A 24,562-nucleotide genomic window follows, 5' to 3' on the forward strand; every position below is an offset into this window, starting at 1 on the left:
TACACTGCCTGTGTGTTTAGGCTTTATCACCCAGTTTAAAACATTTGTTAGCAAAGTAATGAGTTACATGACTTTGATATATTTTACATAACTTATTACATTTTAACAGGACAACTAGTAACCTTCCCAACACGCTCTTATTCTTATTGCAATTCTTTGTATGTTTTTGCAAAATCTTTAGTACTAAACGGTTATTTCTGTATTTGTGCTGCTGACCACCTCTACACCAGTGCAGCCAGTACTGAGAGGCTCTTTCCTCTAAATTATATATATATACTGTAGATGCACAGTTTATTGACAGATTCTCAGATTAATAGAACAACCTCTCTGGCCTCTCTGTCACTCTGAGAGAAATCTGCTCTCCAAAACTGATGCTCTGTTTCACCTGAGCTGTCATAGCTCTGTCAGTGACAGAGGGATGTTTTGCAGGTTGTACACAGGGGCTGGTGTGTGTGTGTGTGTGTGTGTGTGTGTGTGTGTGTGTGTGTGTTGGGCGGCTGCACGGTGTATGGGGGTTGCGTGGTGTACGAGGTCCCCCCCCTCCTCACTGTGTCCGGGGAGGAAGAGCCAGGACAGAGGAGCCCTGGGGCCAGGAGCCTGGGAGGACACAGGGAGGTCACTTCATCCACTGGTGTCACACTCTAATTCATCTGTCAAGGCCGGCGCTGGAGCAACATGCACACACGTACACACAGCAGTACACAAAAACACACTGTTGCATGGGGACATACGCACACACACACACACACACACACACACACACAGGCAGGATGGTGAGGTGACAGTAACTTACTTTAGCGGCTTTCAAAAGGATCTCTCTCTCCTGCTCGTCCTTCCTCTGCTTCTCGATTCTCTCCAGCTGCTCGAAGAAGCGAAGCTGAGAGCGAACGTCTGCAGACTGCTCGTAGCACTCATCATCCTGACGAGGAGACAGAGAGAGAGTCACTGCGACGGCAACAGCTGAAAATAAAGTTATGAGACCCGTTCGGCGGCTGCTTCTGAGGCTTTGGACACAAATTACAGAAGTTCAGGGCCGAACTTGGTCCATCTACACATACGAAGTGATCTCCAAACCATCTGCTGTCAATAAACGGCCAGAACATTTATTTCAGAGAAAGGTGGAAGAACATTTCTCTAATACTAATAATAATACTAAGATGAGTCATGTGCTGGGAACAATAACTTAATAGAGCTGTTCTATCGCTCTCTTCAAAGCCACCAGACTCCACTGACAAAAGCAGTAATTCTACCTCTCAGAACACCGGCGGTGCTGCTCTACTGCTGCCTCCATTAGTACGTTTGTTTGTCTGACTTTTAAACGGTTAGTTCAGATGCAACACAATGTTCGTTAGCACACAATAACACAAACCCATTGCAGCCCGTTTGGTGGCTGCTGGCTGAGGTGATCTACTGGACCAGTTCCAACACTTTTACTACCTACCAGTCACTCACACACCAGGATAAGTAAAAGAATATATATATATATATATAGGGCCCAGGTTTAAATAAACCAAAGTTATCCTTTAAGACACAGATCATCTATTTCTATTTACAGACGACGCTTCTCGTTGCATATGGCGCGTCACCTCCCACTTGGGAGATAGAAAGCCGAGCGTGAAAACAACTTTTGTAGGTCATCAAAAGTTAATAGGATAATTGCTTATTTCACATGGTTGTGTGTGTGTGTGTGTGTGTGTGTGTGTGTGTGTGTGTGTGTGTGTGTGTGTGTGTGTGTGTGTCTCCTACGCAGCTCTGTTCTCTTCTTCCACTTGACTTCTATATCAGTCTCTTTTCAATCTGTGTGTGTGTCATTGTCAGTTCTGTGTGTGTGTGTGTGTGTGTGCTTCCATGAGTGGATGAGAGAAGCTGGGTGGCACAGAGCACAAAGACACATCAGAGGAGGCTCATCGCCAGCACCCCTCCCTCCCTCCCCCCTTTCTCTCTCTCTCATCCTGCCTCCCTCCTCTTTGTTGCAGCGCTGAGCCCGCACTCTTGCCGTAGCTCCTGCCGCCGCTGCCGAAGCCCGGTTGCTCTTTAAGGCCTCTTTGTCTTTTGGTCTTTTCTCTCCTTTTTTTTCTTTTTTTTTTTTCGCTGATGTCAACAGAGTGGCTTCACAGAGCTTCATGCCTCCCTCACACACACACCTCATTTACAAAACCACAAAAAGGGGAAAGAACGAACGGATAGAAGAAGGAGCGCAAAACAAGATGGGCACAGCTGTAGCGACGCTCGTCCTCCCTCCTCCTCTTCCTCCCTTCTCGGTGTCAGGAAAAACACATTTTCAAAGTTTCCCCCAGTTCTCCCAACAACACCAAGACTCATGGAGTCACGCTTTAATGTACACCAATTAAATGTGGTTATATAGTCACGTTCAAGGGCTACGACAGATAAACTCACCAATAACGACCAAAGTGTGCAGGTGTACACAGGCGAGCACTCACAAGTTCTTTTATACCTCAACTTTTGGCTGACTGATGGAAAACTCTCCTGTTTATCAACTCTGGGGGAAAAAAGACTTCCAACATTAACTTTTATGTGTTTATGTTAGTGGTGCACTTGCATTTTTGTCTGCGAGTTAGATAAAAGCACATTTGTGTGCATGTTGGTGCAAACATGCATGCCCACACTCCTCCTTGTGTGTTTAAGTATCTGCTTGAATGTCCCCATGAAGTTTGTTTCCCAACTCCTCCAGTGTGGCTCCAATATTCACTTTACATTTCCGGTTGATCACGAGTGGTTTGTTCGACCCCTCGTGTGAGTGGTGCTCCTGATTAGTCCAAACAGAAGAGTGGCTTCGGTGGCTCGTGACAATGAATAATAATGATGATAATAAAACTGTGGCAACAAGAGATTAAATGCAAGAAAATAATCATGTTGATGGATAATTTACAGAATCTGAAAGTAGGAACACAAATAACAAGTGTTTTAATTCATGTTTGTGGTGTAAAATCAATAAATGATCTTATGGGATCTGTGTTTGAAGCTTCGAAGCTTTTACCTTAATCCAACTGAGGATTTTGTTCAAGGATTTTTTAATTTTTATCATAACGTAATAAAATACTGCAGCAGACATGTGAGGGTTCATTCAAAAACCTCAACAGAAGCTTCACGTTAGAAAATAGACTATCCTACTGTGGCCACACCACATGTGGCTCCTCTGTCTTTCTTTTCAATGAACAGACTCATCCAATCTTGTTCCCTTTGTGCACAGTTTAGTTTGATTGAACTTTGAGCTGCAGAGTCACGAACGAGTGGGACTGACCTCGCTCACTCATTCAGGAAACACAGATGTCTGTTATATCATGCATGAAGTAGAAGACAAACCTTAGAACAGACTGCTCTTAAACAACACTCTACCTCCACTTTAACACGGAAAGTGCTTTGTACTTGGTGTCTATCAGTCACTCCACGCCGACGAGCCCTCTACCTCACTTCAGCACGTAAAATCCAGTCTGACTGCGTCTCGTTTGTCTGCGGTGCCTAAACTTCCTCCCTTTAGATGTCATTAACAAACATTAAAGAAGCAGCTGTCAGCAAACAGAAGTGTCCCTGCTGGAGCCGACACAGCCTGTTGTATTTATCCGTTAACTGTGTTTCAGGGGTGTAACAGTACACATCTTCCCGTTTGGTGTATGTGTGTGCCAAACAGATGCAGTGCTGCACGTGCTGGTTTATTTTTTTTGTATAAGCAGAACTTTATTTAAAACTCTAGCAAAGTTTCTAGTATAACTTTGGTACAGGTCTGGATGTTCAGTCCATTCACGCTCCGTGAAGTAAGTACACGCCCACACGTGCACGTCACAGAGAGATCACCTGTAATTTATGGCAAATAGATAAACCAGGAGCTCCTCCAGTATCATCTAAGACGCCTGATTGGGAAACTACGGTTTCTAACTATGGACAAAAACCATCTATCACTGTTGGCCGTCGATCAGGTCTGCCACTGGCTGCACCTCCAACTTTCTCACTCATTTGAGACGGCAGCACACGAATCACTGGAGCGATGCAGAGTGCAGCCAAATTGACATTGTTAAAGCCAGCAGATCTGTGCGTTCTGCAAACAACCAGGACAGGTTCATCTTTCTGGAAACAAAACGTGAAAATACTCCGTACAGCTGGGCCTGGTGTGAAGCTGAAACCAAGTACAGCACAGTTCAACAACAGTTCATTTTCTAAATGCTGCACCATTTTACTTTTTCATCAGCAGGCTGCTGCCAGATGTACCAATACTGACAGACTCTTCTTCATTTAACAAAGGAAGAGCCGACGTTTGTTTAATAAATGTTTAGCATTTTTATTTTTCCTCACTGTATCAAAAACATCCCAAACTGTGGGCTCAAAACCGAGGACGTAAGTGAACCGCTTCACCCCAACAGATTACAGATCACATATTTCATTTTTCCCGGAGTCAGCTGTACGTTAGCTCGGAGGAGAAGCAGCCTTGAGAAAAGTGGCATTTCTGAGTTACAATAAAAACTGACAGGAGATGGATCTGGCTTTAACAAAAGCATGGAATGACTCCAACAGAGCTGTGATTGGCCCTGGACATCTTTACTTTTCAGTGAGCGTGTGTGTGTGTGTGTGTGTGTGTGTGTGTGTGTGTGTGTGTGTGTGTGTTCCTCCTACCTTACAGGAGTCCAGTCGGTGTTGTGCGATAGTAGAAATCTTTTCTACCACAGTACGAAGTCGTGACTGTGCAGCGTGTGAGATGAACGTCACCGCCTCCATGGGGACCTCTGTGACCCCAAACTTCTTAGCTGTGAAGGACACACACACACACACACACACACACACACACGTTTAACTTCTGCAACAGTTGGTATTTTTGGTTCTCATAACAAAAGCCAGATTTGTGATTCTCTAGCGGTTCTGCTGCTGATCCTCTGAGCTCTGTAATATAACCTTTATTCTCACTTTTAATTGACTGAGCAGGTTGAGAGTTGTTATTTTACCATCACTTGCTTCCACCATTTGCCCTCCTGTGAAAACCAACAGCGAAGCACGTAGAAGCCAATTGTTTCACTACAAACACACACACACACACACACAGCTTTCATTCAGTGCCTCCGCTCACACACACACCTACTGTACTCACACACACATTCACGCACAACTGTCTGGATTAGTGCACGCAATTAACTCCCAGAAATAGGACTCATCACACAGAAAAGTTAATTTGTTTCACAGTCTTAGTGCAAATTCCAGAGTGGCTTTACTCGCTAAGCTCGTTGGAGTGTGTAAACGACATTGACCATCTCTGTTCGCAGGAGAAGGATAATTTAGTTTCCTCGGAGCAAAACTCATCTGAAGTCATAACAAAAGAGAGGAGGACAGACTTTGGTAGGGTTACTATCTGTTTCCAACTTCCTTTTAAATTATTCCATTACCATAATTTTCTCTCTGGCACCCTTTTAAGTAAACCACACCAATTATTTAAATCAGCTGAACAATACATATACTCCTCACCCGCTCCGGCTTTGAAATGGATGGAGGGAGCTCTGTTAGCCTTATAATTACAGTGGCAATACATGTGGCGATGTCACAAGGTCAACGAAAAACACTAATGGGCTTCTGCTACCAAAAAAACAAGATCTTTCAGGGACATTAATATTTCAGAGAAAGTTTAAGAGACTTAGCCACAGAGCCACGCTCCTGCCAGCAAAAACAATCGCTGCTCTTCCCCTGGAAGGAGGCGCCGGTAACACACTAATGACCTGGAAAGCTTTAATATTTTGTGATTTCTACATGAGAGGCAGAAAACAGGAGCAGCAGCAGCATCTCCTGCCGGGTGGACGTCGCTCTGTCCACACTGAACTACCTCACCAACCACTGGATGCAGTGTCATGGAGCATGGTGCAGAAAAATGTTCATTTGGCCTCTAACAAATTGTGATTAATGCTAATTAGCAATGTTAGCATGCTTACACAGCAGACTGAGATGGTGACCATGGTAAACATTACACCAACTAAACATCAGTAATATTAGTCGTGTTTCCATGAACTGTCAGATGAATTTTCACTTTTGAAAAGAGGGAGATTTTTGCGTGTGTGTCTTCATTCAGGAAACACAAGCAGCCAGACGGACGGATAAAACGTGCTGCTGCTGCTCCAGCTGGAGTCAAAGCGGCGACGTTCACGTGGTGTTCAGCCACACAGACGTCCTCCAACCAGCCCGTCGTACGGTAAACTTTGAACCACAGTGTCAAGATCTACAGGGTCCACCTTTGTTCATATGTTTGAGTTAACATCAGTTAACATCTAGCTTATTAAATACCCCCAGAAGGAGCTCTGCAGCCAGTGGATTATCAGGTTAATCACATGTTATTCATGTATTCTTCCTGTCTTCCTCTCTTCACACACACTAGAAGTGGCTGATGTTAGATAACACTGCTCATCACTTTCACCACAACACAAAGACACCGAATGGAGAGACACAACCTGCATCGAGGCCTGCTGAATTGAATATCGACAGTATTTAGTATAGAACTGAAGGGTATCCATAGCAACAAGGGTGCCGCTGAAAAGTAGCTGGCAGCGAACATGGAAAAGGTCCTGAACGACCCATCTGAACTAAATTATATCTATAATACCTGCAACTGTGTGATTCTTTCTTCCCTCTGCCCACAGACACATAAGAATAACCAAAGACCAACGACTCCATCCTCCAACAGTCTTACCCTCGTCACAGTCACCAATAAGAGCACAACACACTCCTGATTAGCACTTTCTAATGACCTCCTGATGTTGGTGCACTGTTTTCTGACCTGGTGTCACAACCAGCCAGAGGCTCCTTTCAAGGACACCGACGCAGGGCTGCAACTACCCTTCCACTTTGTCAATTAATCAGTTATCAGCCACTCAGTTATTTTCTCAATCAACAAATTAGTTGTTTGGTCCAGAAAATGGTGAAAAATGTCGATCAGTGTTTCCCAAAACCCAAGATGGCGTTCTGAAACGTTCTTAAACGTTCTGAAACGTTCATAAACGTTCTTAAACGTCTCAGTTAATGCACATTAATGAAGCTGCAGTCTGAGAACTTTGATGGTCTTTCTTAAAAATAACTTGAACTATTTAACCGAACATCAATACAGTGAGTGAGTGAGTGAGTTTACTACTAATTGAAAATATATATATTCAGACTATATTCAGGCTATATTCAGGCTATATTCAGGCTACATTCAGGCTATATTCAGGCTATATTCAGGCTATATTCAGGCTATATTCAGGCTACATTCAGGCTATATTCAGACTATATTCAGGCTATATTCAGGCTACATTCAGGCTACATTCAGGCTATATTCAGGCTATATTCAGGCTACATTCAGGCTACATTCAGGCTACATTCAGGCTACATTCAGGCTATATTCAGGCTACATTCAGGCTACATTCAGGCTACATTCAGGCTATATTCAGGCTACATTCAGGCTATATTCAGGCTACATTCAGGCTATATTCAGGCTACATTCAGGCTACATTCAGGCTATATTCAGGCTACATTCAGGCTACATTCAGGCTACATTCAGGCTACATTCAGGCTACATTCAGGCTATATTCAGGCTACATTCAGGCTATATTCAGGCTACATTCAGGCTACATTCAGGCTACATTCAGGCTATATTCAGGCTACATTCAGGCTACATTCAGGCTATATTCAGGCTACATTCAGGCTACATTCAGACTACATTCAGGCTACATTCAGGCTATATTGAGACATTTGGTGTTAGTGTCCATTCCAACGATGATTCACTCTCAAGCAGCAAGCATTCGCGTCTTGCAAACAGAGGCGACAGTGAAGGCATCGTGCCTTGGCCGTAATGTGCCCTCTTAATGAAGCTAACCGGTTTGACCAGGTTAGATACCAGGTCCATTGTGTCAGACACAATGTTTAATGGTTAAACGGCCTCCTCTGTTTCTAAAAGATATTTGAGCTCCTGTCTCAGAAGTGGAAAGCCGACATGTTTGTGTTGACCAGTTTTCCCCGGCAGCAGGTCATGCTAGTTTCATGGTAAAACTGACGTGATGAGAGCGCAGCATGAGACATGTTCTCTGTTTTGAAAGTAAATCATGTTCGGGATGCAGGAAATGATGGTAAAGAGCCCGTACCATTTTGTTTCTCGTAGACATTCGACTGTAATGTCAACATGAGACCGATGCTGAGGTAATAATCCACACATGGATGCTTACTTTAACAAACCTTCTTAGAATGTGATCATTTTAAGACATTTTATAGATTTAAGAATCTGTTAGAGTGCCAATATCCTGTGAGTCTGTCCACATGTGTAACTTTATGTGATAAGACCATGTGCATGTGTGTGCATGAGTGTGTGTGTGTGTGTGTGTGTGTGTGGACTATGTGGACTATCATTACTTTGAGGAGCTTTTCTAGAGAGCTCCAGCTGTGCCTGTGTTCTGGTTCCTGAGATGGGGAGGGGTTGGAGTAGTGTTTTGCAGCCTCACAAATGAACCCCCCCCCCCATCGCCTGCTTGAGGACCAGCCTGAAGAGCTGTGAGGGGAGGGAGAGGGAGGTTTGGGAGAGGAGGGCGGCACAAGTGTTTGTTTGGAGGGGATAAATAAGAGAGGAGAGGAAACGAGACATGGGGAGACATAAAGAGGAAAATAAAGAAGGGGATGGAAGGAGGCAGCCAACATCCTCTCCTGGAATCAGCGTTCAAAAAAGAAGAAAAGAAATAAAGGGGGAAAGAGCGGGGGATCAGGACGTCATCTCCACTGATTTAAAAATACAGAAGCAGCAAAGGAGAGAAATGGAGCCCATGGTTTGTGGGGTAACCAGAGGGCAGGGGAGGTCAGAGGGAAGTTTTAGCGGGATGCTAATGAGAAGGCAGAGCAGAGTGGAACTTGGTGCTCGTACAGTAAAGAGGAGCAGCCGAGGCGCTCTGATTGAGTGGAGCTGGCAGGCCGGGGGAGCCTCCCTCGGACTGCTGTCAGCTGAGAGCGCGGAGAGGCCAATCACTGACACAACAAAGCTGCAGAAGTGCCACTTCCCCAGCAGGGGGCGCCCTAGCCTCCTGCCCTGTATCATGCTGCGTGCCCCCCCTGAGGAAAGATTTATATTTTTAAACAACCCCTCTGCCCCAAGGTGACGGGATAACAACCATGCCAAGAGTCCACGTAACGAAACATGACCTGCAGGCGTCCGTGCTACACCAAAGATACTTTAATTGAGATAAAACAAGATGAGGGCGCCAGACTCCCCGTCACGTGGAATTACGCTGTGTGTTTTCTGATCTCATGCACGGGAGCAAGATGCTAGGCAGAGTTTTATTTTGAGCAATAACGCTCATTATACGTTTTCACAGGTTTCGCTGTGCACAGAGAGCCTAAAGTATATTTCAAGCAATAAAACAGACTGCCGGCAGCAAAACAGAGGTAATGAAGACACTATCAGTCTCATGTGCTGCTGCAAACAAACGGAGACCTCTGCGCCTGTATCGATTAGCACACATAACACTGTGGTGTGCTATCAGAGTGTCAAGATCCACTAAAAAGAGAGAAAGAATCAAAATCTCACTGCCAAGTCTCATTCCTCTAAACTCTGTTCCTTTAGTCCAGAGGACAATCTGACAGCCAGCCTTCAAAAGACAAACCCATAAAGTATTTATGTGTGTGCCTGGGGTCCAGTGAGTTCAGACAGCCACTGAAGAATTCATTAAAGGAGGTGAAAGAATTGTTAAGTGTATCAAATTTAAACTAAGGCCAAACAAGAAAAGGCTCAGCCCGAACCACAGAAGAAGAGAAAATCAAAACTGTCTGTAGTGATGACACAATAAATACAGAAACAACATGTTCCTAACACGAAAGACAACAGATAGGGATTTCATCACCACCACGGCCTGGATTCTCAGCTTTGGGTTGTTGTTCAGAGTGGACGGGTGGGGGTAATTCAACGTTCAGCAGCCGCTTCATCCCCACATCTTACCCGTCTCCAGTATTCGTCGGTGGAGCAGTCCCGGATGGAGAAAGGCCTCGTCTTTACATGAGCGGATCTGCGTTCCCACTAGCTCAGAGTTGGTGGCGAGTATTCTGGCGCTCTCCTCGTTCAAGTTCACCCCGGCCATGGAGGCTACGTCGTTAATGTCATCGTCATCCCTGCAACACCAGACATGAGAGATTAGCAAAATACATACAATCAAACACATCAACTTCTGGTTCAGTCCATAAAAGGAGAACTCCGATGTTTTTAAATCCGGTCCCTGTCTGTCCACATCCTGGTGTCTGAGTGACTGGTAGGTAGTAAAAGTGTTGGAACTGGTCCAGTAGATCACCTCAGCCAGCAGGTAGATCCAGTAGTAGTAGATCCACTAAAAGAGCTTGTTTGATCCACTGACAGGCTCAGAGTGTTATTCTAAGTGTGTGACAGCATCATGGAAAGGATCCCTACAGAGAGAGATCCTTCTACTGCTGCCTCGAATTATTAGTTTCTTTGTGTTATTGTGTGTTTTAAAGACTTATTTAAAAGTCACAGCAATTAGACTACTAACCCTTGTGGTCTGTGAGGTGAAATTCCTGTTTTTGTGAATGGAGTCTGGTGTGTTTGAAGAACAATCTGAGCCCGTCAGTGGCTAAAACAAGCGCTTTTAGTGAACCTACTCTGAAAAAGTTTGCCCTTAAGACAGCGTATTTAACTTCTTGGATGCATGTGTGGAACTCCACATACTCAGACACCCAATGTCATTCAGAGAGGCATAAAAATCAGGTGTGAAGGATTACCTTATAGCCATTGTAGCCTGATTGGCGGCTGCTGGCTGAGGTGATCTACTGGACCAATTCCAACACTTTTAGTACCTACCAGTCACTCAGACACCAGGATATGTAAAAAAAAAAAAAAAAGAAATATGAGGGTTATCCTATAAAATCACAACAAGATGACTCCTGCAGGAGAAGGCTCTGAGTGGATTTAGTGAATCGTTGGTGATCAGGATTTAATGATATTTTCAGATATTAAGTATAAAGAAAAAACACAAAAATAGAAGAATGTGCATTCGACTGTTGCACATCTGATCGTAACATCGCCCTGGCTGTGCAACAACACACTCCAAAATAGAAAGCACAGGTTCAAGGTAGTTTTTGTAGAAATCTGCACCAGTTCAGGGTGAACTGAAGGTAACGTTACTAAAGTGAGTGAAGGCCGAACACCCATCAGGGCCCCGCACAGCTCAGGGGAGAGGCACGCTCCGGAAGCTGCCTTCAGGGATGGTGGCCTTGTTGCAGCAATAGCGACTCCTACTGGTTGGTCTACACACACAGTCACCTTCTGCCTGCACCCTCCACAGTTAGCAGCAACAACGGCTGCAGTGCAGTGGGGGGGGGAACACGAAAATATCCACGAGAGAAAAGGCACAGTTACTGAAAAATACTTCAGTTTGAGCGTGGCCAAACAAAGACGCACCTTATTACTGGTATTCATGCCCTCATTACAGAAATATATTCAGAGATTCTGCTTTCAGTCCTGAATATTTCCAAGGATGACATATGCATTAGTTTTTTTAACAGAGTGTAATGCTTCGGTCATAACGGCACACAATTCCCATTCCAGGGTCTATTTGTGTCGGCGCTCCGTGAGGCAGGGAGATGAACAGTGTTTGGACGGAGTTTGGCTCGGCGAGGATCCTCCCGAGGATTGGCACGGCGCTGTGATGAATCTGGCTATATTCTAATGTCAACAGACTCCACTTCCACACAGCTCCGCCACACTTTGCTTTGTGTTTTCTTGACGTACCGGCCATTCCTCACAGGCCTAATGCCGGCTTCACATTGTTGCCGTGTTATTCCACATTAGCAGAGGCGTAGAGGAGGGCGAACATGCAGACTTTGTGTTTGGGTCATCGCATCCGACAGTCAACGAGGTCCCCACAACCTCTAAAGGCTGCAGCTTTCTTTGCGAGCTGCCACCAAGACAAATTCCCCTACAATTATTGTACTTGGCAAGTGATGATTGTGACTCTGGCCTGAATTAGCTGAGCGCTGACGTGTTGTGCTTACAGGACTGGCCCAGAGCAGGCGGAGGGCTTTCTGAGTGGCTTTGACGGAGGGAACAAAGAACCGCAGAACACACACAGAGCGGCCACTCACTGGCTCACCTCCACAGTCATTTACGCTCATGCCACCGATGTCGGTTGCGACAGAGCTTGTGCGTGTGTTGCTGTGCGTGCGGGCACACACCGTCAGCCAAGTCCACCCCGCCGAGGCCCTCCTGCTCCTCGGTGCGGCCACAGTGAGCCGATATGAAACTTGACACCACAGCGGGAGGTTGACAAAGACGATTAGAACAACTCCCTGAACTTCACACACCTCTACCTTCCCTCCTATTTTCCTCCGCTCCTCCAGCTCTCAGTCTAATTATGCCTTCACAGAGAACATCTACACAACAACACAAGCACGGATACATAGGATTACACCCTGCGACGCACCCCAGGCTGTGCACATTTCCTCATCACGTCCTCATGGATAACTTAACCTGTCCTAGAAGGAAACACGCCCGCGGCCATGTTCAGACACGCTGTTACTTCCACAGTTTGAGACCATCTATGCAGTCAGGTGATCTATATGCAGATGACCTCATCACCTGTGTAACACTGCACTCAGTTATAGTTATGATGGTTTTTATAGGGGCAGCGGTCCAGCACACGGCTTTACCTTACTGAGGGATTTTCCATTTTCTCATGTTAAGCAGTGGTGGACAAATGCACAGCTGGGTGACCACTTAACAACATGACAGTCTGAGAACAGAAGACAAAGCTTTACGACAACAATCAGCCTCTCTTTGGACTCTCTCACTTACACAATATGACGTACAGAAGCTAAACTGAGATTAGATTATTTCAGTCTAATAGGGTATGTGACTCGTACATTAATTCTTTCTGTCAGGTATGACCTGGATGGACAGATAAGTCACCTCAGGGGTTGGAAACTGAAATTTTAAAATAATGAGACAAACACTAATGAGTTATCTTCACTACATATTTACCTTGATGGGTGCAACACCCTCTTATAAAGGCTGTTAACTGTATTAATAAGTGGGTTTCCTGCAATGTGGACTGTAGATATATGTGGTATCAGTCCTTTCTGTGAGTAATAGTTTATGTATCCGTGCCTATAAAAAAAAAACATAAACATAAAAGGGAATTTATAATTTTGCTATGTGGCCTGCGGCGATCTGTTCATATAGAAACAACCCAAATAAAAAGGGAATGAGCTACAATAAGGGCAGAAACTCAGTCAAACCAAAACATCAGCTTGAAGCTTTAAACACCAGGGTCGGCGTACGTGAGGTCAAACAGTAGGAGAAGTCTTTTTTACAGCTGTCACATGGCTCCATCATGGCTCCATCACTGAGAGGAACGTAGGTGTTGCTTCATTTTCACCAGTCAGACTTAACGTGTTTACTACACTGAGCCTACTGGGTGACACACAGTCAGCAGGGAGATGACCACACTGGTAACTACTGTGCCGGTGTCCAAGAGCAGCAGAAATATTATGTGAGAATATTACGAGTGTTTCTTTTTCTTGGACGGTCTGATTTGTGGCTATTTGGGTCCGCCGGGCCTCAAATCAAATGAGAATGCCAAAGACAGGTCTGACATTAAAAGGAGGGAATGAGATATGAAATGCAAAATACTCCCGACTACACCTCTGCGCTAATAAAGCAGAGATGTAATTAGCTTCCACAGTAGCTAAAGAGCGGCCTCTCAGTTATTGGTTTGGGTTGGCTCGGGGACACGGCGCCGGCGGCCACATGAATACATATGCATGTCGTTTCCATATCAAGCTTGTGTTTCACAGAGGGCACGCCATAGGTGCTGAGAGGATTGCTTTGCTGTTTGGAGGCTGTGTGTGTGTGTGTGTGTGTGTGGATAGATGGGGGCGCATCCAGATCCCCCGCATCCCGCTCCACCAGCACACACCCCCCATCCCCACCCCCGGGATAAAGGTCCCTGCGCCCAGGCAGGGGGGCCCCTATTGATCCCTGTGACTAAGGCGCACCACTGGAGAGGTGCTCTGCACAGAGCGGCCTGATGGGATGTGTGCTCATGAGCCAAATGGACGACAGCACTGGTGGCCAATAAACCCAGAAACGCACTAAGAGCTGCTCGACGCTTAGTAGGACCACCCACACTCAGGCTGTAATTAATCAGAAATGTAAAAGAAAACACCTGGGGAGGTGTCATGTGGATGATGTTCACATGAAGGTGCACTGTACGTCAAAATGCCTCGGTTTTATCAGCAAAAATATATTAGCATTCCAGACTTTAAAGCGTTTTGGCGTGCCGCTATTTTCTTTGTGGATTTTTTGGAGCAGCTTTATAGAGGCCCAGCACCCAATCTGCACATAATCTAATCTTGTGGCTGCCGTCCTTCCAAGTCTCTGAATCAACGGTTTTTGGGAGGTCACTTTTAAGTTCTAATTGAGTAACATTTATTTGTAAAGCCTTTTTTTTTTCCCAGCAAAACAGGCACATCACATAGCAATTTACAGAGCAACAAAGGATGTAACCACACAGGCAGAGAGAACCCAGTTTGCTGGTGAATGATGGAAAAGGGCTGGTGGACTTTTACATCCACTGTCAACAGTGACTGGTGAGCAAAACCTTTTGTTCCTTATTTTGCATGTGCGCCTGTGTGTGTGTGTGTGTGTGTGTGTGTGTTCTTGTGCAACTATGCCCCTGCTTGTGTGTTTACATGCACGGATGTGTGTCCACCATGTAGGACAGGGCTGGATTTGAGGGGCTGAGGCTGAGCTCGGAGGTTGGCAGAGGGCTGAAGGCCTCGGCTGGCTCGCCTGTGATTACAGCGGATGTTGAGTGTTTACAGAGAGATGAGGAGGGGAAGGGGGGGGGGGGGGCACAGAGACAGCTGCTTTCACTCTGTACTGTAAACTACACACACACAAACACACCGACACAGGCACTTACACAGAAAGCTGTAGCTGCAGTGGAAACCCCACAAGGCCTGCAGTGTGTATGTGTGTGTTTGTGCTACAGCTGGCCCGCTGGGACCAGTGGCTCAGAGTGACAGCCTTACACACATCAGACGCCGACTACAGCTGAACACAGTGCAGGCTGGGTGGGTGAGAGCTGCTGCTGGGTGCTGGCTGACCGGCCCGGCTGTGCTCCTCTGTCTTACAATCACTCTCACACTTTATGGTGCTACTTTCCCCTCTCTCTTATCTTGAAGGGTGTCTCTAGGTTTTAGGTGTCTAGAATCTGTTTTCCTGCTGCACAGACGTACATTGATTAGTGTCTGTGTCTCCTAACGTCCTGACTGCTGTCTACCGTAGGTAATACACAGGTTATGGGGAAAGACCTCAGACAACCACGCTTCAGATAATACGGCCTGTCCCTTTAAACTTTTGTTGATTTGTTAGAACTGTAATCGGACTGGACTCTGTCATGCTAATGACACGTTGAAGGTCAAACTCAGGAGAAACTCAGAGGGAACAGACCAGAGATTTACAGGAAGCACAGCGGCTGTTTCTGCTCAGCTCATTATGTTCATGCTGCAGGTTTCTGGACGTGGTGTGAAGACACAATGTCGTCCAGTGGATCCGGTACCGTGCAACACGGGGGTCTGTTCCAAACGTGTTTATATGGTCAGGTAAGAAAAACAACGGCAAACAAGGAGCAGTGACTGAGACTGAGAGGTTTCAGACATCAGTAACCAGCCAGCTGAGGTAAATGCAGTTTATACTAAGAATAAAGACGATGGTAAAATAGGGGGGGTAATAGTCTGAGAAAAAACTCTGAATTTCTGAGATTAAAGTTGAAAATTCACAAGACAAAAACGTGGACATTCTCTGAGATTTGAGTGATAAATTTAAGCTCACGAATTTATGAGGAAAGAAAATGCTGTTTCTGGACTAAAAGCATCAAGTGTTTTTCCTTGTTGCTGCTCACCTGCAAAGTCCAGCCTCACAGAGTGAAGCCACCAGGTGCCTTTTCTGAGTACATTTAACTTAAATCTTGAATTTCTGAGTTTTTTCTTGCAGGTTCATAATCTCAGAGAATATTCAATGTTTTTGCCTTGTGAATTTGTTCTTGTATGTTTACAACTTTAATCCCAGAAGAGAGCAAAGTTTATTTTGCATAAATGTCTAATTTCTAATATTACCCCTCTCACCTACAATGGTTGTAAAATAAAAACCCTGACTGACACATGAGAGATAAACATAATGTCAGCAGACTCATTAAGCATTAAAATCAAGATGAGCCTCATGTTTGACTAAACGTAGTTAGTTCGTTGTTGGAAGAACAGCGAGCTGCCTGCCTGCAGAGACGTGGGTGCAGAGATGTGGGTGCAGGTGCTGAGGGGCCACGCGTTGTGCACCTTGTTTAACACAGAGGTGCCGGCCAGAGTATCACCTGACCTGGATGGAAGGGAAACATGCTAGAAAACGTCAGCGCCACGCTTCTTCCGTGACAGTGCTGCTGTGCTTTATTGGCCTTATGTTGAAACCAGTGTGTTTGTGTGCTGAGGGCCACTGTGATCACCGCGGGGGGAAAAAGGTCGTCAGTAACAAGCGAGCCTGACAGCTTAATTACCAACGCAGCTAAAGATTTATTGGTTTATCAATCAGAGCCCCGGGCGCTGCCTTTCCCCTCAGGAGACGGGAGCCATTACCATGAACCCGTTGGCCCATGTGACCCAGACACTCTTCTTGCCCCGGCCCGGTCACACCAGGGCAATCCCAAACCCCCCGCTCCTGTCGATACACGCAAACACGCATTTGATACGCACACATTGACAATACTGGTGGATTTTTAGAACATAAACACAAGCTCATGTGCACCCGAGCAGGGACACAAACAAACAGAGAGACAGAGGCACATGTGCTAACATATACATACACACTAGCACGTATATGCTGCACACACAGACACAAACACACAAAGACTCACACAAAACACGGACCGCAAAGGCCAGCATGTGGGCGATGAACCTTTTCATGTTTTGAGACAAAAGCCCAGCTGAAACAGAGACAAGACCAGAGAGAGAGAGAGAGCAAAGCTGCGGGCTAAATACCGTATGTTTGACTTAACCAAGGTATTTTCAGAACCGCATCCAGAAATTCCAACCATCTGGACACAATTACCTTATTTCTAAATTAAGATTTAGCTCATTTGTAATGCTGTCGATGAGTTGTGACAGTGGCACGGGGAGGGCGATCGTGAGGGTGATCTATTGGCTGGCAGCGTGTTGCTATGTGGTGGGCGCAGAGAGAGAGGACCACCGATCAACCAGCCGGGCGGGCGGGCGGGCGGGCAGGCAGACAGACAGGCAGGCAGGCAGGCAGACAGACAGGTGGCCAGGCAGGCGACTGGGATCAACACTCATAGCCTTAGCTGAGAGTGTAGCCTGTAGTCATGAGGAGGCATCTTAGTTAAATGCTGCCCCCATGTGACGGCTGCCGGGAACGGCAGGCGCACTACAGTCGGGCTCCTGGTGAGGTGTACCTGAAAGAGCCTCCACCGGGGTCGTTGAGCTTGTTTTTCTGATTCCCAGAGATCTGAACAGCCAAGCCCACGGGACTTTTGCCTGCTTGGATGATGGCTCCCTTCCCCATTGTGCCTGTTGAGGAACGTGGAAAAAACAAAGAGGAAAACACTAAACAACACAGGAAAGGAGTAATGTTATCATTGAAGTGTCCCTTTCTATCTGCGTCAAATATCCTCCTGTCTAACGACTACCTTCAACTGTGTCTGTCATCCTCGCAGGGGTAGACGGAGGGGGGCTGGGGGAGCGGTACTGTCGCTCTCCCCAGGTTGGTGCGGAGAGCGTCGCTCTGTCAATATCACTGCGCTTCACCGGCTCTCCTTACACTCCTAAACCGCATCCTGCTCCGAGACACGTTTTCCAGAGAGGCACAAGGACTGCCAGAGTGAATTTAAACTTGATTTTAACAGGCATGTTCCTAGCCAAGAGGCACAGAAAAGTATTTTTAGAACTATCCCCGCATTCCAATTTATGGGCATAAAACAACCTACAGATCTTTCACTGCAGGCAATCTTGGGGAAGGGGGCAGATCAAATTTGTATGCGCCTCCGATCGTACACACACATGCACACGCACGCACACACACACATAAGCAAAAGCAGGTACAAACACGTACACACATTACACACACCACCTGAGAGCACACAGCTCTCATAGGGGAGCGTTACGCCCGGTTGGTGTTGGGGCGATATTTGTGGGCTTCTGTGGGAAGAGTGTTTGTGAATCAGTGTGAGTAAGCAGCAGCGCAAATGTTTGAGAAGGCTTTATAACCAGACAGGAGGAAAAAAAAACACCTGTTCTCTCCGTGGCTCCTGCCTGTTTACACGCCTGAGCCTACTGAGAGAACGTTTAGAGCTCCTCTAATGGCTATCTTTGTTTAACCTATTTCTCCGCCTCTTTACTTAACCACAAGGTCACGCTGAGTTTGGAGATCTTGGAACATGCAGCCTTACTGGCAGACTTTAAAAGATTGGAGGCCAGAAACCGAAAAAACAGGAGTGTGTCACAGGACTTCATCAAAAGTGGAGACCTGAACCCACTCACGTCTTGCACGGTGTTTTTTAAATGTCTGAGAGAGACGTGAACAAAAGAACGCCTGGAAGTGAAGCGGTAGATACTGTGCGTGTGACTGGATCAGAAGTGGCTGGAGAAGGCGTGCAGACATCCTACCTTGCGCTCTGACAGACTGTGTGATCACCATGGGCATCCGGACCTGGCCGCTGACGGCGCCTGCTGTCTTCACACCCTGAGGAGGCGGGAAAAAAACAAACCCAAATAGAGATTATGTACTACACTGTAGTATTTCAAAGAATTAAGTGAGTGGGGAGATTAAGAAGTATGAAACTACACGCCTGCTGAACCACTTGACTTTCACACCATCCCCAAGAGGAAGAGTTTGGAAGGAAAAATCACATTTTGCTCCCCTTTCAGACTCAGTTGCTAGAATATGATCTGGAGACATGCTGGCCGAGAGCCACTCCAGCTTTCTGTGCGGATTTTAATTCTGCTGAAAAATATTGAAATGTCTGCAGCAATGATGAAGGATAGATGGACAACAGATACAAGGGGCGATAATAGCACTCCCTGCACACTGTGCCGAGGATGTGGAGATCGATTTAAGAGCACAGTGGGGATGGATTTCTGTCACTGTACATGACCTACATTTGCTTGCCTTTCCTGATAAGACAAAGGCAATAAGAAGTCGACACTGCGGTGAAAAAGTAGTTTAGAAGGAGGAGAAGTAGTGGTGGTAGAAGAAGAAGGGGGGGAGGCAGTGCCTGGCTATTAGAGTCACTTCCTTCCTTGGTGGCGGCCACAGGCCCCGCCTCGGGCTCAGCCATCCATTCCTACCAGTTTGCTTCTTGCTGCATATTTTTTAGCCTTGTTTTCCATTCCCTGACACATGCTATATTACTGTTCAAGCTACCGAAAAAAAGACAGAGGCCATTTTTCCCAGAGATCCACTGCAGGGCCCTGCAAGAGTGGGAGTGAAGGGGAAAATACATTCAGCACCTCTGGCCAGCCGGCGACACAGTTAAGAGGGGAAAAAGAAAATCAGGTAGAAAGTTTGGCCATCAGACGGTAAAAGGAAACCGAACTCAGTGCTCATCCTTCATTTGATTTAATGATTTAACTTTTACACATCGACGAACAGAGAGATACTAAATGCTGGGTGTTGATGCTATACGTTTATACATTTATAGTTCACAGTGATTGCTAACATTTCTCACATACTCGTGCTATCGTTAGTTATTGTTAGTATCTCTTAAAGCTAGCCTGTATTAGCAAAATTACATCCAGAGACTCTTAAGCTCTGCCTCGACCTCGCTTCCTTTAAGTCACCAAACTTATATTTAAAAATCAAACTGTGGCTAATAATCAGCGGTATGGTAGCCTGTGAGCTGTCTGTGCTTTGCTTTGTTGGCTTCCCAGACCTTCACATAGTTATATTACTTAAAGAGCCTCTTAGCATACATGCGTAACAAGGCATTTACACACGCTGTTGCAGTAAAGAACGAGCTGCTGTGTAATGATGTGGCCTAGTTTCTTCTCTCCATTCATTCACCCTTTTATCAAGTCTATTCACCTTACATATCGTTTGCCCTGAGGAGGTTTAAGCTCCAGCAAGTTTCATTATAACTGTCAATTTTTATACAATCAAACAGAAAAATACAGTTTCAATCACACAACTTGAATTATATTAATTTTTCTACCTTAAATATGTTTTAAAAAAAAAAAATACAAAGTTGTGCTGCAGATCTCTTGCAGTAAACCATACCACCCAAACCACGTCATCCTGTCTCCAGTTCGTGTATTTACCTTTTAGAGATCCCTATGCATGCACGTTTGTTCATGTGCAGTAAGTGTAATCATAGAAGAAACCTTTAATAGCACATGTATGTTAAGAATAATCCATAGTACTGTAAGAAATGTTCCCCACACTGCTGTGGTAGGAGCACATCTTCTCAGCCTAATTCAACTAGCTGTCTGCTTTCAGACTGTTGATGTGCCAGGGGTGATCATTTACTAATGTTTTGTGTGATAGCTTATGTTGGTGTTTTATGCATGTGTGTGTGTGTGTGTGTGTGTGTGTGAGAGAGAGATGGAGATAGAGAGGGAGACCAGAGGCGTGTTCTGGACATAGACTGCGGCCGCCACATTGCTTTAAAATTGACCCGGGGCTGACCTAGTTACCTCGCTTCACCCTTCAACGGTTAACGGGTAGAGAGAGGGAGAGAGGGAGGGAGGGAGGGAGGAAGATGAGAGAGTGATGCAGGGGTAGATACAGTGAGAGAAACTGTTAGAAAGCGATGGAGGGAGAGCAGGGGGAACAGACTGAGAGTAAAAATGCAAAAGAGAAGGAGAGAAGCCTCTAGCTCGCCCTCCCCTCTGCCTGGACCAGACCAATCAGAGTCTGACCTCACTCGACCCATCCATAAACGCCTGTGCAGTGTGTGAACGCATCATTCCTCAACATGCGTGTCCGCACACACACACGCACACACACACTCTAACACACACATGCACGCACCGTATTCCCACACACATGCAGTGAGGCTGTCTAACACTGGACCCTTCAGGTTACTGGACTTACTTCAGCCGTACCCCCGCACCAACACTGGAGGAACTGCTCACAACTTTGGGTACTAATTGTCTAGTTTCCAGGGCACAGGCTGATCTTTAAGGGTATTTTTAAACCTGGGCCATATTTTTTACATATTTTGAGTTGAAAAGCAGAACTTTTGCACACCTGGAGGTCAACAGGTGCGTCAGAGAAGACTGTAGGCTCACCATAGTAACAGCAAGAGCTCCTTGAGCTTGTGGGCGTTCTAAGCTACATGTAATGTACATCTTGTATAAGATGATCTTTGTCTATCTATATTGTTGGCCTATATGGTCATGATGTGACTGTGCATGATGCCTGATTCATAAGTGGTGTCAGTCTGTAAGTGGGTCCTCCCACCTATTGAAGATGGTCTCTACCAATGTCTTTTAAAAGAATCTGATGAAGGTCTTTGTGCAGATACATTGATCCAGCTATAATACATACTCTGGGTCTGATCCACTGACAGGCTTCTTCTTCTCCTTCACTTCTGTGCTCATTTGCACATTTTCAATAGCTGCTCTTGTACTGTAACTACCATACATTTTATTTGTTGTGTTATTTGTTGTTTAAATAGGAAGTGTGAGTGTAAAGGATGTGATGACTGTGTCTGAGCTGCAGTCTGCTCCATACATACCATGGCAGCTGCATGTCCGAGCGCCCCGGCGGGCAGCGCACTGGCACCCGTAGTGGTGCTGACGCTGTTAGGGTGCCGTATACGGACAGCTGGCCCAGCCACGATTGCAGGAGGGGTGCCGCCAGGCGCTGGTTTGACTCCCTGCTGCGGGGGCTGGGTCAGGGACTGCTGACTGTTCAGCAAAGACAGCCTGAGGGCCGGGAGGCTCTTCTGTTGACGGACAGAGAGAGGCCAGAGTTTACAGTCACAGAGCAAACAGACGTGCATGAGAAAATACCATACACAGCTGCAGAGACAAACACTGCTGCAGCCACTGGCTAATCTGGCATAATGTTATCACAAAAACATGGTTACAGGGGGCCACAGAAACACCTGCTGACACATGTGACAACGCCTGGATTTCTCACACAGTGATTCATGTGCTTATGCGCTGTTAAACAAAATTTACTTCTACAATGAAACTCAGGTCAATGAACCTGCAGCACGCTTAATATCCTATGCGCCATATAGAAAACGTGGCCGGCAACCATTTGTGATGAGCCACTGTCACAGCCGACCTGAGGAGCTGACGTTGCTCCATACAGACTATTTCAGGCAGATTTTTGACGTAAGCGGCCTAACGTTGCATGACAACATGTGTTTGTGGCCGGGTCGGGCGGTCGGGAGCCTTGATGTGACGCTCATCATGGTTGGCTGCAGAAACCTGCTGGCTACTGGCAGGGACGGCTGCGGGGGCCACTGTCACACACAGTCAAAAGTCAGGCCAGAGGGTGTGTGTGTGTGTGTGTGTGTGTGTGTGGCTCTACTGTCAGCCATCTAGCCATCACTGGCCTTGGTGCCAGCACTTCTTCAGGGGGTCAGTTAAGGGCCAGCTTTAAGGAGCCAGGCTGGGCGATGATTTAAGGGGGGCGTGAGGGAGCAGGTCAGGAAACAGTTTTATGTCAGGGGTCAATTCAGAGCGGAGCTAAGGGGCCCGTAAAGAGGTCCACTTTATTAGACAGGTGTAGAGGTAGAAGCTTAAGGTTAATTGTTCGGTCGCCAGTTTAAAAGAGCTGTTTAGAAATGTTTCTGTAACAAGGCCCTTGATTTCTAACTGCTTGGCCTACATTAAGTTTCAAAGACAGAAAGGAGGAATCCTGTCTTCCACTTACTAAAGTAATGGCTGTGACCTTATCTTATCTTATCTTATATATATATATATTAATATATATATTATGTTAAGAACACGTCTGTATCTGTGTTTAGACCGTACACAAGACTGCCTGTGTCCATGGCAGCTGCCTCACTTCACCTTAGCTTGTTATAACGGACAAGAAAAGGACGGGCGTTCAACTTTAGCTTCGATGAGTCGGCGGCAGTAATCGTGTCGGTGGAGGAGACGAAACGCGACCTTTATGGGAAGTTTTCTTCCCAATTATCAGCCGAGGGTGAATTTAAAGTGTCCTCAGTCATAATATTTCAGTGTCGTCATTGTCAAAGCTATACACACTTAACAACAGTGGTGCTATTTTAGTTTTTTAGACAGGATATATGCCGTCCTGACTTTCTTCAGCGAGTACGATTCTGTAGCAGCTAAATTCTTTTCCTCAGATAAACTAGGATTTTTTCCAAAATACACTTTAGGAAAAGTGTCTGATATACCAAGGATCCTAAATGCCAAGACGGGATTTCAGACTTGGGGAGTTTCTGAGATGAGGCCCCAGGTTTGGAGAGGTGGAGGGCCTCAGGAGCAGTTCAGGGGTCTGAGTAAGAGATCCAGTTCAGGGAACAACAGCCTCAGTCTGTGTAGGAAGTCTGAGCGGTGATGGGACAAGCTTGGAGAGGAGAAGGTTAAAACCACACCTTGAGGAAGGGCACCAGGTAAGGCTGCGGAGACGACTTGAGCTCAGTCTGCAGGCGGCTGGTGAACTCCTCCGGTTCAATCTTGGCATCCTGTCAGGAGCAGTATGAGTAAAGTATGAACACACTGTGCGAGTACAGTATAAGCACACTGTGGTGACGTGAACACAACAAGATGGGAGCTGATGATCAACCGCTCGGCATCCTGGCACCTCAGGGTGCAGCTCGTTAATGTGTAACTGTGTGTGAGATGAGCGCTCATGATAGAGACGGAGGGTGCGGGAAAAAGTTTCATGCTGCCATCTACAGGTTTAAAATATTCAACACAACAACACATTCAAGTGTCAACTTTGACTGACCCCCACATATCAGGGGGAGTGACTGAAGACAGACCCGTCAGTTTGGTGATGGAACAGAAGAAGACGTCTAAATATCAAATTTAACAGCAAACAGTCAGCAGTTCTTACAATCTCTTGTAGTTTAAAATGCTGAAAAAGATGAGTGAACATGATCTGGACTGACTGACTGACTGACTGACAAGCACGGTGCTTCCTTGATGTCTGTACGATGAGTGTTTGTTGGTTTCCGGAGCTCACCAGCAGGTCCTGAACCAGAGCCTTGACGTTCTTGGAGGTCTCGGGGGACGGAGAATTGTGAGACGCCAGCTTGATAAGTGTGGCCAGGAAATTCTTACACTTCTTGACATTCTCCTGCATTTCCTGTACAAGATAAGAAAAACAGTTGTTTACCTTATGTGCAAAATTGAAAAAAAAAAAAAAGCTGGCTCAAGCTGTAAATTGCTCACAGACACATCAGGATCAAGGATCTTGTTTCTAAATAAATATCTTAGTGAGATTTTGTGTTGCTGTTAGCAGCTGTTAGGATGAGCACCAACATAGAAGCACAGTCTGATGCTGACAGAAAGGTGTGTGTTTGTGCTGCGTTTCCTTCATTAATACTTAAAAAGGATCCTT

General features: G+C 45.9%; 1 protein-coding gene across 1 annotated transcript in view; it reads right to left on the minus strand.

Annotated features, from left to right (window-relative positions):
* The window catches only part of LOC139220330 (transcription initiation factor TFIID subunit 4-like), an 81,959-nt gene that overhangs the window by 42,674 nt on the left and 14,723 nt on the right, over nt 1-24,562 (minus strand). Inside the window, exons 4-11 of the mRNA XM_070852443.1 lie at nt 24,185-24,307; nt 23,592-23,681; nt 21,750-21,959; nt 18,679-18,754; nt 17,469-17,583; nt 9,938-10,107; nt 4,627-4,757; nt 794-919 (exon numbers count right to left, since the gene is read on the minus strand). Of these exons, the coding sequence (XP_070708544.1) occupies nt 794-919; nt 4,627-4,757; nt 9,938-10,107; nt 17,469-17,583; nt 18,679-18,754; nt 21,750-21,959; nt 23,592-23,681; nt 24,185-24,307 (1,041 nt within the window). The remainder of the gene's footprint in view (nt 1-793; nt 920-4,626; nt 4,758-9,937; nt 10,108-17,468; nt 17,584-18,678; nt 18,755-21,749; nt 21,960-23,591; nt 23,682-24,184; nt 24,308-24,562) is intronic.

This window comes from Pempheris klunzingeri, chromosome 1 (genome assembly GCF_042242105.1).
Source record: "Pempheris klunzingeri isolate RE-2024b chromosome 1, fPemKlu1.hap1, whole genome shotgun sequence".
Taxonomy (NCBI): Eukaryota; Metazoa; Chordata; class Actinopteri; order Acropomatiformes; family Pempheridae; genus Pempheris; species Pempheris klunzingeri.